This window comes from Marmota flaviventris, chromosome 6 (assembly GCF_047511675.1).
Source record: "Marmota flaviventris isolate mMarFla1 chromosome 6, mMarFla1.hap1, whole genome shotgun sequence".
NCBI lineage: Eukaryota > Metazoa > Chordata > Mammalia > Rodentia > Sciuridae > Marmota > Marmota flaviventris.
This window is the reverse complement of record NC_092503.1, coordinates 33,808,785-33,823,514: the sequence shown is the minus strand read 5'-3', so window position 1 is coordinate 33,823,514 and position 14,730 is coordinate 33,808,785. Positions and strand designations below refer to the sequence as shown.

Sequence of the window (14,730 nt, the reverse complement as noted above, 5' to 3'; positions counted from 1 at the left end):
ATTAATGTATTTTAAGGTGGTAGAATGCCCCAAGAGTTGAAAGTCATGCAAAATAAAAATCTATAAAATCTCTCCACCAAGAACATCAGACATCATCTTTGTGGCAGTGTGTCTTTGAACCAGGAAGTGCTCTCTAGACGAATAGGCCGTTTATCTTAGAAGTAGCCCTGAGAGAGGAGGGTCTTTCTTACTGTTACCCACGTGGTAACACTGCTGATTATTTTTCTTCTATGTATGTAAAGACTAATTATGACTATGCTAGAAGTAAATGTCATCCTTGTCACCTTTTTCCTTCATGGTAGAGGACAAATTAAAAAAAAAAAAATGTTAGCATGTAAGCTGAATACTTTCTCGAATTCCTTGGCTTATGTCCACATTGTGTGCTTATTATCTTTAATTTAAAAGTCTGCTGAACTAGATGTGGGGCACCCTAGATTTTCCTATGTTCTTCTTGACTAGGCACCTAACTCATGGGAATCACAAGAAGGGCTGGGCACTTTCATTTTCCTGTGGGCTCTGCTCCCAGGCCAAATTTGAGTCGTCTGGGTTAGGTAATATTGGGAAATGCAGTTGCACACCAAGCCTCTGTGTAGCTCCTGTGTGGAGGCCAGCAAGAACTTAACCTTGGATGCTTCCACAGCACAACTCCTGGCTAATCCACGTTCTTCTGTTTCTTCCCCATATTTTAGCAAATCGATGGAGAAGCATTTCTACTCATGACTCAAACGGACATTGTTAAAATCATGAGCATTAAGCTGGGCCCTGCTCTCAAAATTTTCAATTCTATTCTGATGTTCAAAGCTGCAGAGAAGAATTCTCACAATGAACTTTGAAGATGGTGGATTCTGAGTACCATCAGCTTTCTGCTTTAAAGCTCATGTTTTATTCAAAGCACAAGGACGGATGTAACTCCTAAGCGAGAAGTCTCGAAAACTCAAAAGAGCAACACTATCTGATATTTATATTCCTCAAGAGACAATATATATGAATTCTTAGGAAAGTGCTTGAGCTTTTAACCAGGTACTGTCTAACAACAGTCATCTTTTGGTTCTGTTCACTGAGCTAAATTTATCTTTGTAAATCTTTTTGAGGCTGGGGGGTGGGGGAAAGGGAACCTCATTAATTATTTATGGTAAGGGGGGGCAGAGTAAGAACTTTGGCATTTTGTAAACATTGTTGAATTCTCTTTCATGTACACTTTTTCTTTTTCAGTACTTTCAGAAACCTTTTTATATAATTGAATTTCAACTTATACCAAATTAGTCAAAACCTGGCTGAGTCTAGCCAGTGGGACTGTTACCTGTATTGTTCATTTGTGCCATATTTTGAATTGCAACATGATGCTAAGTATAACTTTGCAAGTCATGGTATTGCCTAACTGCTTGCCATCATCTGTTGGGGCCGAAGAGTTGTAAAAATTACTTTTCTTCAAATCAGTGTTTTTACTTTTGCACGCATTATGTGAAATCTTAAACAAATTACTTTTCACCAGCATCTTTACTATAATTACCAAAAACATGTATATAAAAGAATGGAATTGAAAAATAAAATATATAAACATAAATAAATTAGGTAGCATATCTGAGTGGCATCAGTCTCATACATCGTGGTGCCTGTGTTGTTTACGAGAGTCAGATGGTACCAGAGGAATGTGTGGTTACATTGCAGTGGGGGGCTGTTTGTAGGGCTCTTGAACTGTTTATGAGATTATCTTGAGCTTTTCTCTAATTGTCATTGAAGTAGCTTTTCAGCAATGAAAGGCTCATTCTGTTGGTGGAAACACTAATCCATGAAGAGCTGTCTCCAGTCTTGAGGTGTCCTCCAAACCCAAAGACTTTCTTCAGGGTTGGCTGAAGAACAAGTGTCTAGGTTTTATATTGCGGGCCTGGAGTGAGGGAGCCGCACCCTCAGACACAAATGTCTGTGCTCATAGGTCAGGAAGGTGAATCCCAAAGCAGTCATTCAAGAACCTCCCTTGTGGAAGGATTCCCCTTTCTGTAAAATACTTTGTCTCACTATCTGAGCATTCGGATGCACTTTAAACGAAAACCCTTGATTATCTATAAACTGATAGTTGGCAGTGTTTCTTTTGTAAGAATGCATTTCTAAGGGAAAAAGTAAATTATTTTGTCAGTCTTTCAATGTACTTTTGAATTCCAGGATTAGACATTTATTCAAGGACTATTTTAAAAATAGAAAGTAAGTTTGTAGCATGCTGTCTGAATTCTGATGAAAGTCCCACCCCTTTCCTTAGTTGCTCTCATTTTTTTTTTTTCCTGATGTAGAACTTCCTTTAATGTGCTCTGTTGGGATCTGTTAGCAGTCCTTTGCATTTGTCATGATTTAAGGTAAAAGAGGGTCAGTGACATCTGCAGTGTCCCATTCGTTTCTTTGCATGAAACTGATAAATAAGTTTTCGTTGTTGGTTTTTCCCCCTTTTTTATGTTCTGTTCAGAATCTGTACATTCAAGTTGCACTTGTTATACCTGATATAAATGAAATAAAGTCTTAATTACAGATACTTTCTTTATACATGTATGATTTTTAAGGAAGCTTGCCACACAGGAGAGGTAGAACAAGATCATGGACAACATCAAGCATAAGGGTATTGAGACAGCCATGTAGGGGTCGGGAGATAGTTCAGAGGTTGAGTGCTTGCCCGGCAACATGAAGCCCTAGGTTTGGTCCTCAAGACCACAAAAAGGAGGAGATGAAAAAGGGCAGCTATCTAATAAATCTCTAGGATTAGGATTTAGTATGGTTTGTCAAACTATGTCCCAAGATATGATGAGCAATAACAACAACAAAAAACTTAAAATTACATGGTTTTGTCAAGTAGGATTTATACACATCAAGAATTTTTCATTTCTAGTTTAAAGCATATGTTGTAATGAGATTTCTAAATCATACTTAACACATCCAGTCTAGACAGCGTGCCATTGTATGGTAGAGGCAAGGCATAAGCATCATTAGGATGGTACAAGATTCCATGGAAATCTCAGCACTCTATCCCTGAGAGTGTAAACTCAAGGCCAATCTATGCAACTTATGATATTCTCTATGAAAATAAAAAAAATTAAAGAGCTGGGGATGTAGCTCAGTGGTATAGAACCCCTGGGTTCAATCTGTAGTACTGAAGAATTGCAAACAAACTAGTTTTGTAGCTTTTCCCTGCGTAATATTCTAAAAAAAGTAAGAGTACAGTGAGTCTTTTTAGACCCAAGCAAGAATTCTTGTGCCACCACTGTTCAGAGCAGAGTTTTCATGTGGGACTCTGGGCAGTGGAGAGTGGGCATGCAGCACTACTCCCCTGGGAAGGAAGCAATAAAAGGTGGACACAGAACACAGCAGAAGCTTGGCCAGCAAGATCAGCTGGCAATGTGAGACCTCAGTACTACGGTACCTTTGCTCTCAATAAGTGAATGAAGGAAACCAGCTGGTTGGGACCAGACAATTCATCAAGGTAAGAGAACTACAGGTATGTGCCCCTTAATTAAAATTTTCAAGTTTAGGATGTTTACAAGTCAGACCAAAGACAGGGAGGCTACCCACAGGCCATAAATGTGCAGCTGAAAATTGGGCACATCAAATTATGTGCAAGGCCATATCCTAACGGGAAGGATTTGAGTTTGCCTGAAGTGCAGAGTATCTTTTTTAAAAACTAAGGAGGGCACCCTTGAAAGTAAAGCTTTGACCATGGAAATTTTAAAAACACAAATCAAAAGAAAGAATGTGTTAATTGCTTCAGTAGTATTTATTACAGAATTTCACAAAGAACTTAAGTATCTTGAGTGTAAAGATTGAAGGCATTTAAATTCATTAATATCTTTGATTTTATAGATGATTTTATAATACTACCTCTACCAGAATCCTAAATCAAAACAATTTTTTATAAAGCTTGTTCCAGAGATAAATTCTGATACAATATTTAATAGCTGTTAAGTAACTGGGGGCTGAAATCCTACTTCCCTTTCCTTTTTTTTCAAAGAAGGGAAACAGGGCCTATGCGTATCAAAGATCCATGTCTCTAGGAAGTTGAGGGTTTGGGACAGTCTTCTTGGACACTCAATCCCAAACACATGAAAGGTAGCCACTAGAGCCGCCACAGCTGTCACGCAGTCATCCACCTTTGTGAGCTTCTCTTTGTCTAAATATAAAGAAAACTCACAGACGTCGATGCTGAAAGGGTTTTTAACTTCCAACACAGGCGTGGACACTTGAACCTGTGAAAAAGAAGAGAGTCACTACCCCGTGATGGATAAGGTAGCTAAATAATCAAACATGCCTGAACTGAACCATAAAATCACAATGAATGAGCTTGTTACAATGTAGCATATCTACAAATATGACAAAACAGACTTCCAAATGGACCACTATGGTGCTTTTAAATAAATTGCCATATGGAGGTGTAGAATGGCAAACCAGTGGCCATTCACACACCACGTACCTTCTCATTCACAACTGCAAAAAGGCTGGGATCATCCCCGAAAACATCTGGGAGGAGTAAACATGTGGCTGTCATCTTCATATCTGTCAGAGCAAACATGTTGGTATCTGAGTAAAAATTGGTTTCCGACAGTTGTAAACAGAGCTGGTGTTAAAACATCTGGACTCTTACAGTTAGGTTCCACAGAGAACAAGCAAGCCTTAGAGGAATGCTTCACAACCTTTTATTTAAGTCAACCTGTAATAAACCTGGAGACCTCATGTTTTGCTTTCTAGGTCACTGCCAGGAGAGACGAATTCTGTACTCTGCAGCTTTCAGGATAAGCTTGTCGAGTTTGTAATTTGTATAATAAAACTAACAGGTACTAGTTCCCCCAACGTAATTTCACAGTATTGAGTGTACTTTTTAAATCCATACCTCTATTTTCCCCATTTGAAAAAATGTTTTTTTCCCCCACATCAGTTGTTTCATTGAATTGTACTTATTACCAAAGCAGAGCTTTCCTAAATATCCTGCATTACACAGATAACAGACCGGCTCACCCGACCCCAGGTTTACTAACACTTCAACATATCTTCATCTGTGTACTCTTTCATTTTTTCTTGCAATGCAATGTTGATTGGATTGTCCACAACTGAAAAAGCAGTCAGTATTTTTTCTGAATAGAATTCCAAAATGTGCCTTGTTTTCTTATAAATATCTGTTCTTGTAAGAAGTTGGAATTCTCTGAATATCTGATAAAAGAAGAAAGCAATACCAGATCATAAGGAAAGCTAATATATATATATATATATATATATATATATATATATATATATATATATATATATATATACACACACACATATACATACATATATATAATATAAATAATATACACACACATATACTTCCATGTGTATCATTATATATACATACATCATGTAAGGAAGTAAATAACTTTAAAGTTAACCTTTGAATGCTGATTTAAAATACATACTAATTATTTTAGTAGCTTTGGTAGAAAAGTAAGTACTTAAGATGAGGGAGGATAAAAAAAATGAAAGCCTAAAATGAATAAGAAAAGATAAATAATGGACATGACAAAATTCTAAACCTGTAGAATTAAAGCTTTAGGGAACACTTATTTTATGGAATGGCAGGTTTTCCATTTCTAGAATTGAAAGAAAAATCATTTAAGAATTAAAACTTTGCCTATAATCCCAGCAGCTTGGGAGGCTGAGACCGGGAGAAAAGTGAGTTCAAAGCCAGGGTCAGGAACTGCAAGGTGCTAAGCAAATGAGTGAGACCCTGTCTTTAAATAAAATACAGTATAGGGCTGGGGATGTGACTCAGTGGTCAAATGCCCACCATTGTTAGGTTTTGGCAGTGTCCAACAAGAGGCAAAAGAAGAAAACTTCTGGACTTTGGGAGGCAACCCTTGGAAAGCTCCTAACCATAGCATCTTAAAGGGAAATGGAGTGCTTTCTAGGTTGGAAGATCAGAGATCTTCCAATTTAATTCAAAACAATTTAAGTGCAGAAGATTAGACTACAAAGTCAAAGGAAAGCCAGTTTGCCTTTATGGAAGCTCCTTTTTCTCAAAACCACCTTTTGTTTCCATTTCCTAAATTCTACCCCTCAGAGAATTCCACCACCACTGCCCCCTCACTCTTTTTGTTGACATTAGTAACATTGTTGACATTTTTTGTTGCCATTGAGTAACATTATTCAGATCATTAGCCATCCACATTACTATGCATTAACTTAATCCTTGCCTTCCATAAAACTGTAAAGAACAGTTTACGCACTGTTCATTGGGCCTCACTGTTGCTTGGCAGGCTGAGAGGTCACAAGATGCCCCAGGAGGGCAGGGAAAGGGGATACTGGGGAAAGAAATCGACCAAATTACATTGTTGTATTATATGCATGTACAAATAAGTAACAAAAAAATCCCACTATTATGTATAATTATACTGCACTAATAAAAAAAAAAAAGGAAAGTAAGTAAATTGCCCAAAGATTAGGTCTGAAAGTTGTCAGAAGGCTGGAATGCACTTTCTTGTAGAGGCCCATGGTGCGGATATGCGGCTGCCCAGTGAACTGCTAATCTAGATTAATACCCTTAGAAAATGGTTCTCTCATCAAGCAGACAGAAGTAAAAGCATTCTACCTGAAGAAGGTAGACAATGTCACTTCCCTGGGCCCAAGGCCTAGGAGTTTTTTGGTTTTTTTTGTTTTGTTTTGTTTTTGCTTTTTAACCATTTTGAAATAATTTCAACTTCACATTAAAGTTGAAGAAATAATAAAGCTCACAAATATTTTTCATGTAAATTGCCCCAATTTCTGATCCACTTGAAAAAAAGCTGTAGACATGCCCCCTCCCCACACTCCTCGTTTTAGTCAGCTTTTTTTGCTGCTGTGACTGAAAGGACCCAACCAGAACAACTGTAGAGGAGGAAAAGTTTATTTGGGGGCTCATGGTTTCAGAGGTCTCAATCCATAAACAGCAGACTCCATTCCTCAGGGTTCAAGGTGAGGCTGATCATCATGGCAGAAGAGTGTGGCAGAGAGAGGCAGCTCATATGATGATCAGGAAGCAGAGAGAAAGACTCTACTTGCCAGATACAAACATATACCCCAAAGCTATGCCCCCCATGCCCCACCTCCTCCAGCCACACCATAGGCACCACTTAATAAACCCCGCCTTCAGGCACCACTTAATAATCCCATCAGGTGATGATTGTACTGATTGGGTTAAGGTTGTCATAACCCAATTCTTTCTTCTCTGAACCTTCTTGTACTGTCTCACACATGAACTTTTGAGGGACACCACTTCCAAACCATAACTCTCCTTAAATACAAGGTCACTCAAAGTCTAATCTATAGGTCTCAAATCATCCAGCTGTTCCAATCTTGTTTTTTATGAGTCCAGGATCTAATTCAGGATCACAGGTGAGATTTAGGTTCCTTTACTCTCTTCATTCTCTAGTCTGAAACAGCTTGATGTCCCTGGCATTTTTTAAAGTAGTGGCTAATCACTTTGTAGGACATCTCTCAATTTAGGTTTACATGATATTTTTTTCATGATTTATGCATGTGGAGCAAAAATGCCAGCGTTTCTCACTGCATCAGCAAGTATAAGGTGGCAATCCGTTCTAGTGTTGGAGATATTAACCTTTATTGCTTAGTTAAGATGGAATCTGCCAAGTTTGTCCTCTGTAAAGTTGATTTACATGTTGTAATATTTTGGGGGGAAATATCTTGAGTTTAGGTGAATAACTCCTTCCTCATGTAACTTTTATTCACCAGACTCAGCATCCATTGATGATTGTGGCTTCTGTCAGCTGTCACTATGTCTACTACCAAATGGCAATTTTCTTATTCTACCCTTTCTAAATTTATTAGTGATTTCTATTGTAGGGTAGAGCTTTCTTTTCTTCTACACTTATTTACTTACACATTTGTTTATGTCACAACTGACTAATAAATTACCATCAAATGATTTCAAATCTGATCCTTAAATTATTTATATTTTGTTGTCTCAAGTTGTCTAGGTTTGGCCAGTGGGGAGCTGGTTTAAGCTGATTCCTGTGTACTCTTGTATATTTCACTAGTCCATGAACACATTCTTAATTTCTAGCTTTTTACAATATTTCAGGCTCACCTTGTTTTTTGATTTTTGCTTTTTTTCTCTAAATTTTTTGCTCTTGCCTTTGAGTCAGCCATTTCTCCAAGAGCCCTGGTTCCTTTTATTGGAGAATAAATAAACTAATATTAGCATTTAGAAACTAAAATTTCAGTTCTAGGTGTACTCCTTACTACAAAGGTGGTGTTGCACTAGAATTTCTTATAGCAACAAAACTAGCAAATATATTTTTATATATATTGCAAAAGTTGTCAGAACCAAAATGGAGTTACATGTGTCAAACACTAAAAAGTAATTAAATAAATAAAACCAATAGCTGAGAAAAAAAGGACTCACTTGCCTGTATGCCAGATAACAAAAAGTACCACAAAAAGCCTCTGAGAACTACAACCTTGCTCAAAGGTCACACGACTTTACACAAAAATACTTGTGCAAGAACATCTGTCCAACAGCTGCCTCTCCAAACTCGGACTGACACCACCTTTGATATGGATCCTTGGTAGCCAGTGATTATTGTTTCAAAAACAACTTATGCAGTCCTACTCATTTTGCTTTTATAATATTCTTCTTGCGTTAATGTCCTTCAATACACAGGGTTTACCATTGCACATATACTTCTAACGCCATGCCCATTCCCAGATAAATTCATCATCTTTGGAGAATCTCCCTTTGTTATTTAGGTTGACAATCTATACAGATGCACACAGGAAAAAACATACAAACATCTATACTGTATATGTACATATAAATAGTAAAAGCCATGAGGTTAGATACTTACTTTCAATTCCAATCTAACACCTCAGGGCTTCCTCTAACCTTCCTTTTTCCATACTTGTCAATTTTCAGTAGTGAAAAACCTGGCCCTCATTATCCTCAGTGTATTCACTTATTGGCACAAATCTCCCCCATGTCCATACAGTTAAACTCCCAGCTGTGAATGGCCTAGTGCAGAAAATCCTCCTTTTCTACCAGCTTTTGTCCCACAGGTTATAAATCTTAATCCTTTTTCATTACCAGATTGAATAATTTCTATTGATCTATCTTTAAATTCATAGACCCTTTCTTCTTTGTGTTTTCTAATATACTATTAGGCCTATCCAGTGAAGAGTTTATTTCAGATAAATGCTATTTTTCATTCTAAATTTCAATTTGGTTCCTTCAGTTTCTCTATGAGATTCTCCACGATGATGATGCCTGGAATTCACTGATTTTACCATGTTCCCGTACCCTTTAGTAACTGGCTTGACAGGACAAAGGAATGGCCTTTTAAAGACTTGGCTGTGGCATCAGTTAAGTGGCAATACTTACAGGGTTGGGTCAGGTGTCCAAATCAGCACTCAAAACATGGTGCTATTTCATGGTGCTATTTCTTTCTTTTTTGGTGGTGCTGTGGATTAAACCCAGCACCTTGTGCATGTGAGGCAAGCACTACCAGCTGAGCTATATCCCCAGTCCAAATGTGGTGCTATTTCTTGCAAAGCCATGATTTCGGTCCCAGAATCGAGAGGTAACAATCAGAGTGGCACCACTGTCTACGCAGTGATCCACCATAGGGAGTTCAGATTAAATTGTGTTCTTTTAAAGGAGGCTAAATTTTGTTCTGGCAGGCAGATAAATTACCAGTTGTTTCTTCCGGTCCTGTCAGAGTTCATTTTTATCATTCGTTTGGGCAGGTCTATTTTGGGTTTTGTCCTTAGTCACAGGGCAACATTAAGCTTAGGGCATGATTATCACTCATAAGGCATGGACTTTTCTGTAGTGTCAAGTGTATGCCTGGGGTGCTCAGCAATTCTCTCTACTCCAGGCAGAATTTTTATTTATCAACATCGTGTGACCTCTGAAATCAGCTTGCAATCTTGCAACAGACTTTTTCTGTAAAATCACCATGGAGAGTCATCCTGTGCTGTCCAGTTCTCAGGCGAAAACTCTGTGGGATCCCCGTATGGGCATCTATATACTCTCCTCCAAATCAAACCAGCTGCTCTTCATTCCCCCAACTCCTTCACATCCAGTTCAGTGAGACCACCATCTTCTGCTTGGCTTCCACCTTTCTAGGCAGTGGTCCAGAAAGTGACCCTGCAGCAGAGAACTGAGGTACATCTTCTGTGTTTTCCTTCTACCAAGGATTGGAATTCTGCAATGCCTGTTAACTGATGTCTGGAAGCAGCTGCCTCATCCATTGTTCTTCCAGCTTCATCCACATTTATGAGTCTAGTACTCCATTATAGCCAAAAGCAAAACTCAGATTCTTTAAAACTGCCTTTGAAACTATTAGCATTCTTCTTATGTACTTCCCTTGGTTTGCTTTTGTTGTTGTTGGTGGTGGTGTTTTGTTTTGTTTGCTTTTTGAGACAGGGTCTCCTTGTTATGTTACCCAGGCTGGCCTCAAACTCATGGGCTCAAGTCATCCTCCCACCTCGCCTCCCTCCAACGTGACATAGTGCCATAGTGCCTGGCTTTCACTTCAGTTATTAGAGAAGATGACTGAAATAGCTTCTCAGGAAGATGAAAACTGTAGCATCTCAAAGTATTTGTTAGAAAATGTGGATGTTTAAATTTTGTTTAATACTCTCTTCAACCCCCCCTACTGTCTTCTGCCACATCCAATAGATCCCAAGTTGATAATATTTTAGATAGTCTAATAAAGTGAATTTAAAAAATTTTTAATTTTTAAATTTTCTGTTGAAACTTTTTTTTTTTTTTTTTGAGGGAAGGAGGGTAGTACAGGAAGCAATGGAGGGTCAGTATTAACTGCCAGGACCACTTCCTCCTACCGATGCTGTCTTCCTCTGCACTTGTATCCACGACTCCCAAGCTCCACATGGTTCACAATAGCGTGGGGTGTGTGGAGCAGAGGATTGCTACAGGGATAGCTGATAGCAGGTATTTGTAAGTAAGGTCAACTTTAATTTTAGGAAACACAACAAGGGCTTTATATATTGTAAATCCCAAATATGCAGGGTTGAGTTAGAGCAATGCTTCCTGAAAGGAACTAAAAATGTTTTATTCTTTTGTTTAAAACAATATATAGACAGTCATTACCAACACCATCCCCCAATACACATGTTGGACATAAAAGGTGAAAAGCCTAAGGAAATAGGGAGGGAAAACATACCGAGGCCACATCGAGAGACTTGGACAAAGCCCTAGATCTGTAGTCTTTGCTCCTGGCTCAGCCATGATGGGCCTTAGACTTCCTATCATCTGTGGCACTTTGAAAGGCTTCTTAGCCATAATTCATCTATTTTAATCACTAAACCTCTGGTGGACTGCACTCCAGGGAAGAACCCAAGGCTGTGACATCAGTGTTCACAGCAGCCTTCCCAACCACCTGCTAATTCCTTCAGCATCAAACAAACACTGCTTGTTCACACACAGGACTCTGCCAGGCACTTTAGGAACTATTGACATTCAAAACATGCTCCCTAGTTTGAAGACTTCATAAACCATCAGTTCATCAGGTTTGTGCTTTAAAACTATATTTTGCAGGTGTGTTGATCTGGCTAGTGGCTATTACTGTTCCTAGCAACCCAAAGGAACAAACAAAAAAAACACAAGATAGGGTGGCTGATTAATAATTTAATTAACTTGCATAAAGCCCTGAGAACATATCTGCTGCTGAGTAAACACTTAGATATTTGCTATTGACATTATTATTAAAATAATACTTATAGGCAAATTCTTTCTTTTTGAAAAAGAATATGTAAAATATTTAATTTTCAGTGTGGTTGATTGAATTCTTCCATGAAATGTGTTCTCGGGTAAAAGTTTTGATGAATCTTTTGTTAAAGTAAATTAAAATGGTGGTGAATAATCTTGAATAACCACCCTAAGTAAATTCAATAGAAAGGTATTTGAATTATCCATCAAACTTCATGTATTTTTAAGATCGCTTTATGAAATGATTCCTTTACTCAAAATCTACTTTGTTGTGATCAATGTTGCATCCTAAGAGTCTCTTAATAAACTATCTTAATTATCTAAAAGCATGCAAAGGGGAAATGATTCACACTGTCAAATATCCCTAGTAATGATTCCCCCAACCTCCACAATATGTCCAGGAAATTCTCTATGGAAATTCTATGGAAATCTAGATTATCCAGAAAGTTCACATCTAATAGGGATGTTGTTTATTTTAATGCAGCCGGTGCCTATTATCTGAAGGAGCTTCCTGAAATTTCTGCCCATCAGTGGTTGTACATACACCCTAAATATCACATCCACTATCTTGCTATGTTGTGTCATTTACTATTCTAAGAGGAAATAGGGGGAAATCAATTTGATGCTATAATCAGAGATTGTTACAACCAAATAAGAATACCTGATAAGGGCACTTCAAGAAAGGAAACATTTTAAGAATGTCCTTCAGAGGTGTTCTGCTGCCAATCATCTTTCTTCTTACTTCCAAGGTCTGGTTCATCCTCTTGTCAATTTCTGTCCAGTCCTTTTCTGTTTTCATATATTCTTGCTGAAACCAGTTAATATGTTCATCTACCTCAGAATCTAAACAAACAGATTCTTCCTGCAAAATATTTTCAAAATATCAATGAATCTCATATTTCAAGTGGCAGTTTGATATATCATGAAAACCTGAATTACAGACTGTTATTGCATGCCTTAATTATGTACTCCTAAAGGGAGCATGGCCATGTGTAATTATACTTGACCTTGACCTTGGGTAACCAAGGGAGAGTTTTAATGAAAGCAAATTAGCTCATTAGTTACTTACCATGGAATTATAATCTGAGCTCTTGACAGACCTAAAAGTTTCTTTAATTTCTATTTACCCATTTATATGGAAATCTAGATTATCCAGAAAGTTCACATCTAACAGGGATGTTGTTTATTTTAATGCATTTAAATTTTAGAAGACAAAATGTTACGAAGAAATTTTTAAAACTGGTTTTTAAATTAAGGGTGTGTTATTGCTATTGCTTGTCTTTTTATTTTTAAATGACTTTTTGTAGCTGCAGAATTAGGCCATAAAATCCAAATTGAATAATATCAGCAGATTTTTTTGTGTTGCTAAGTAATCAAACTATGTTTATGCTATAATGTGTACACTGAGTGTGGTATGAACAGCTAAGAAATACCTCACATATTCTTTTTGAAAATATAAGACAATCAGCTTTGAGGAAACTAGAAGAAAATCTTTTTAGAAAAATTAGTTGAGAGCAACTTGGCTGAACTGAACTTGAATGCAAGTCGACCAACTCCAAGCTGACCAGAATGTGAACAGTTGTTACCTGTAAATAAATGATGAAAAGATGAGAAAGAGACTAAAATGCTTTTACATCAAAACTTTTAACAGCACATTGGGAAAATGGCAGATAGATCTAATTTCTTTGAAGTTAGGATGACTAGCAAGACATAGACCAAGAGAACAAATTCTAAGAAAATATGATTTATCAGAACAGATGAAAATGAAATTCCTACAATCTTACATGAATTTAATTAGAAAATAAAAGTTTTTTTCACAAGGAAAATCCCAATGCCTAAAGGTTCTACAGATAAATTCTACTTAACTTTGGAAACAGAGTGTTCCAAATTTATGCAGATTATTTCAGGGAATCAAGAAAGGAAAAAAGAGAGAGGGGAATGGAGAAAATAAAATGTTTTCCAACCCATTCCACTGATGCTTTTTTATTTTGGTGATGGGGATCAAACCCAGGGCCTCACGCCTGCTAGGGAAGCACTCTACTACAGAGCTACACCCCAGACCCTCTGCAAACCATTCTATAAAACCACAGTGATGTTGATCTTCAAGGTCAAAGAACAGTATGAGAGGAAAAGTACAGGTCATTCTCATTTATAAGCGAAGTTATAAATACTAGGAACAACTAACTTGGTTTTATCCCTGAAATGCAATGTTGGTTTTGAGATAGGATAGAATAGCATAGGTAGAAAGGAGACAAAAGGTGATAAAAAGAAGAAAGCTCTGTACTTGAGTTCCTCATGCTTTTCCTCCCCAACTCAGTTCTCTGTCCCAGGCCTGTCACTCCCAAGTTTCTGGGAAATCTATACATCTGTATTCACAGTCTTAAATTTACTAGAAAATAACTTATGAAAATTGCCTTTTACACTGTTAATTAACCCACTGATACATGCATTTTTAGAATAAGAATTCTAAAAGGGAGAAGGGAGAGATGAACCTATAATATAGGGAACTTTCCCAGTGTTAATCTGTTAATCAGATAATGCAAAAGACATCAACCTAAGGATCCTGAAAACAGCCAGATCACTGTAAATGGTCTTGTGATCACCAGCCTGATGTCATCCCCACATACCTTCTCATGCCCACTCCTCACCAAGTTTCAAAGAGAAGCCTGAGATCCCTAAAAGGACTTCTTCTTCTTAAGAAGAAGGACTTTCTCCCTTGAATGTGTACTTTCTGCTTTTCTTATATAGATCTCTGTGTGCCTCTATATCTGAAGCATGCTGAAATTCTTTCCCACCATGCATGTCAAGAATCCTGGTGCCTGGAGTTGAGGTTCTTCTCTAGGACCTCCTCTTTCTGGCCCCCATGACAGTTCAACACCAGTAAGAGCACTATATTAAACTAAAGAAAAATATGATTGTTTTACCCATTACATTTCACATGCTATCATTCTGCAATGTCAATTTAGGGACTAATGTTATAGAAGAGTTGGGGACAG

At 37.6% G+C, this 14,730-nt stretch overlaps 2 protein-coding genes across 8 annotated transcripts in view; one reads left to right on the top strand and one right to left on the bottom strand.

Moving 5' to 3' along the window:
- Positions 1-2,521, top strand: part of L3mbtl3 (L3MBTL histone methyl-lysine binding protein 3) — a 112,698-nt gene extending 110,177 nt beyond the window's left edge. For all 6 annotated transcript variants that reach the window (XM_071613034.1, XM_071613033.1, XM_027947384.2 and 3 more), the window contains one exon: positions 690-2,521. In XM_071613034.1, the coding sequence (XP_071469135.1) occupies positions 690-833 (144 nt within the window). In that variant the 3' untranslated portion in view covers positions 834-2,521. The remainder of the gene's footprint in view (positions 1-689) is intronic.
- Positions 2,522-3,735: 1,214 nt separating this feature from the next.
- The window catches only part of Samd3 (sterile alpha motif domain containing 3), a 47,843-nt gene continuing 36,848 nt past the window's right edge, over positions 3,736-14,730 (bottom strand). For both annotated transcript variants that reach the window (XM_027947404.2, XM_027947405.2), the window contains 4 exons: positions 12,396-12,596; positions 5,010-5,181; positions 4,448-4,530; positions 3,736-4,223 (listed from right to left, as the gene is read on the bottom strand). In XM_027947404.2, coding sequence (XP_027803205.2) covers positions 3,939-4,223; positions 4,448-4,530; positions 5,010-5,181; positions 12,396-12,596 — 741 coding nt within the window. In that variant the 3' untranslated portion in view covers positions 3,736-3,938. The remainder of the gene's footprint in view (positions 4,224-4,447; positions 4,531-5,009; positions 5,182-12,395; positions 12,597-14,730) is intronic.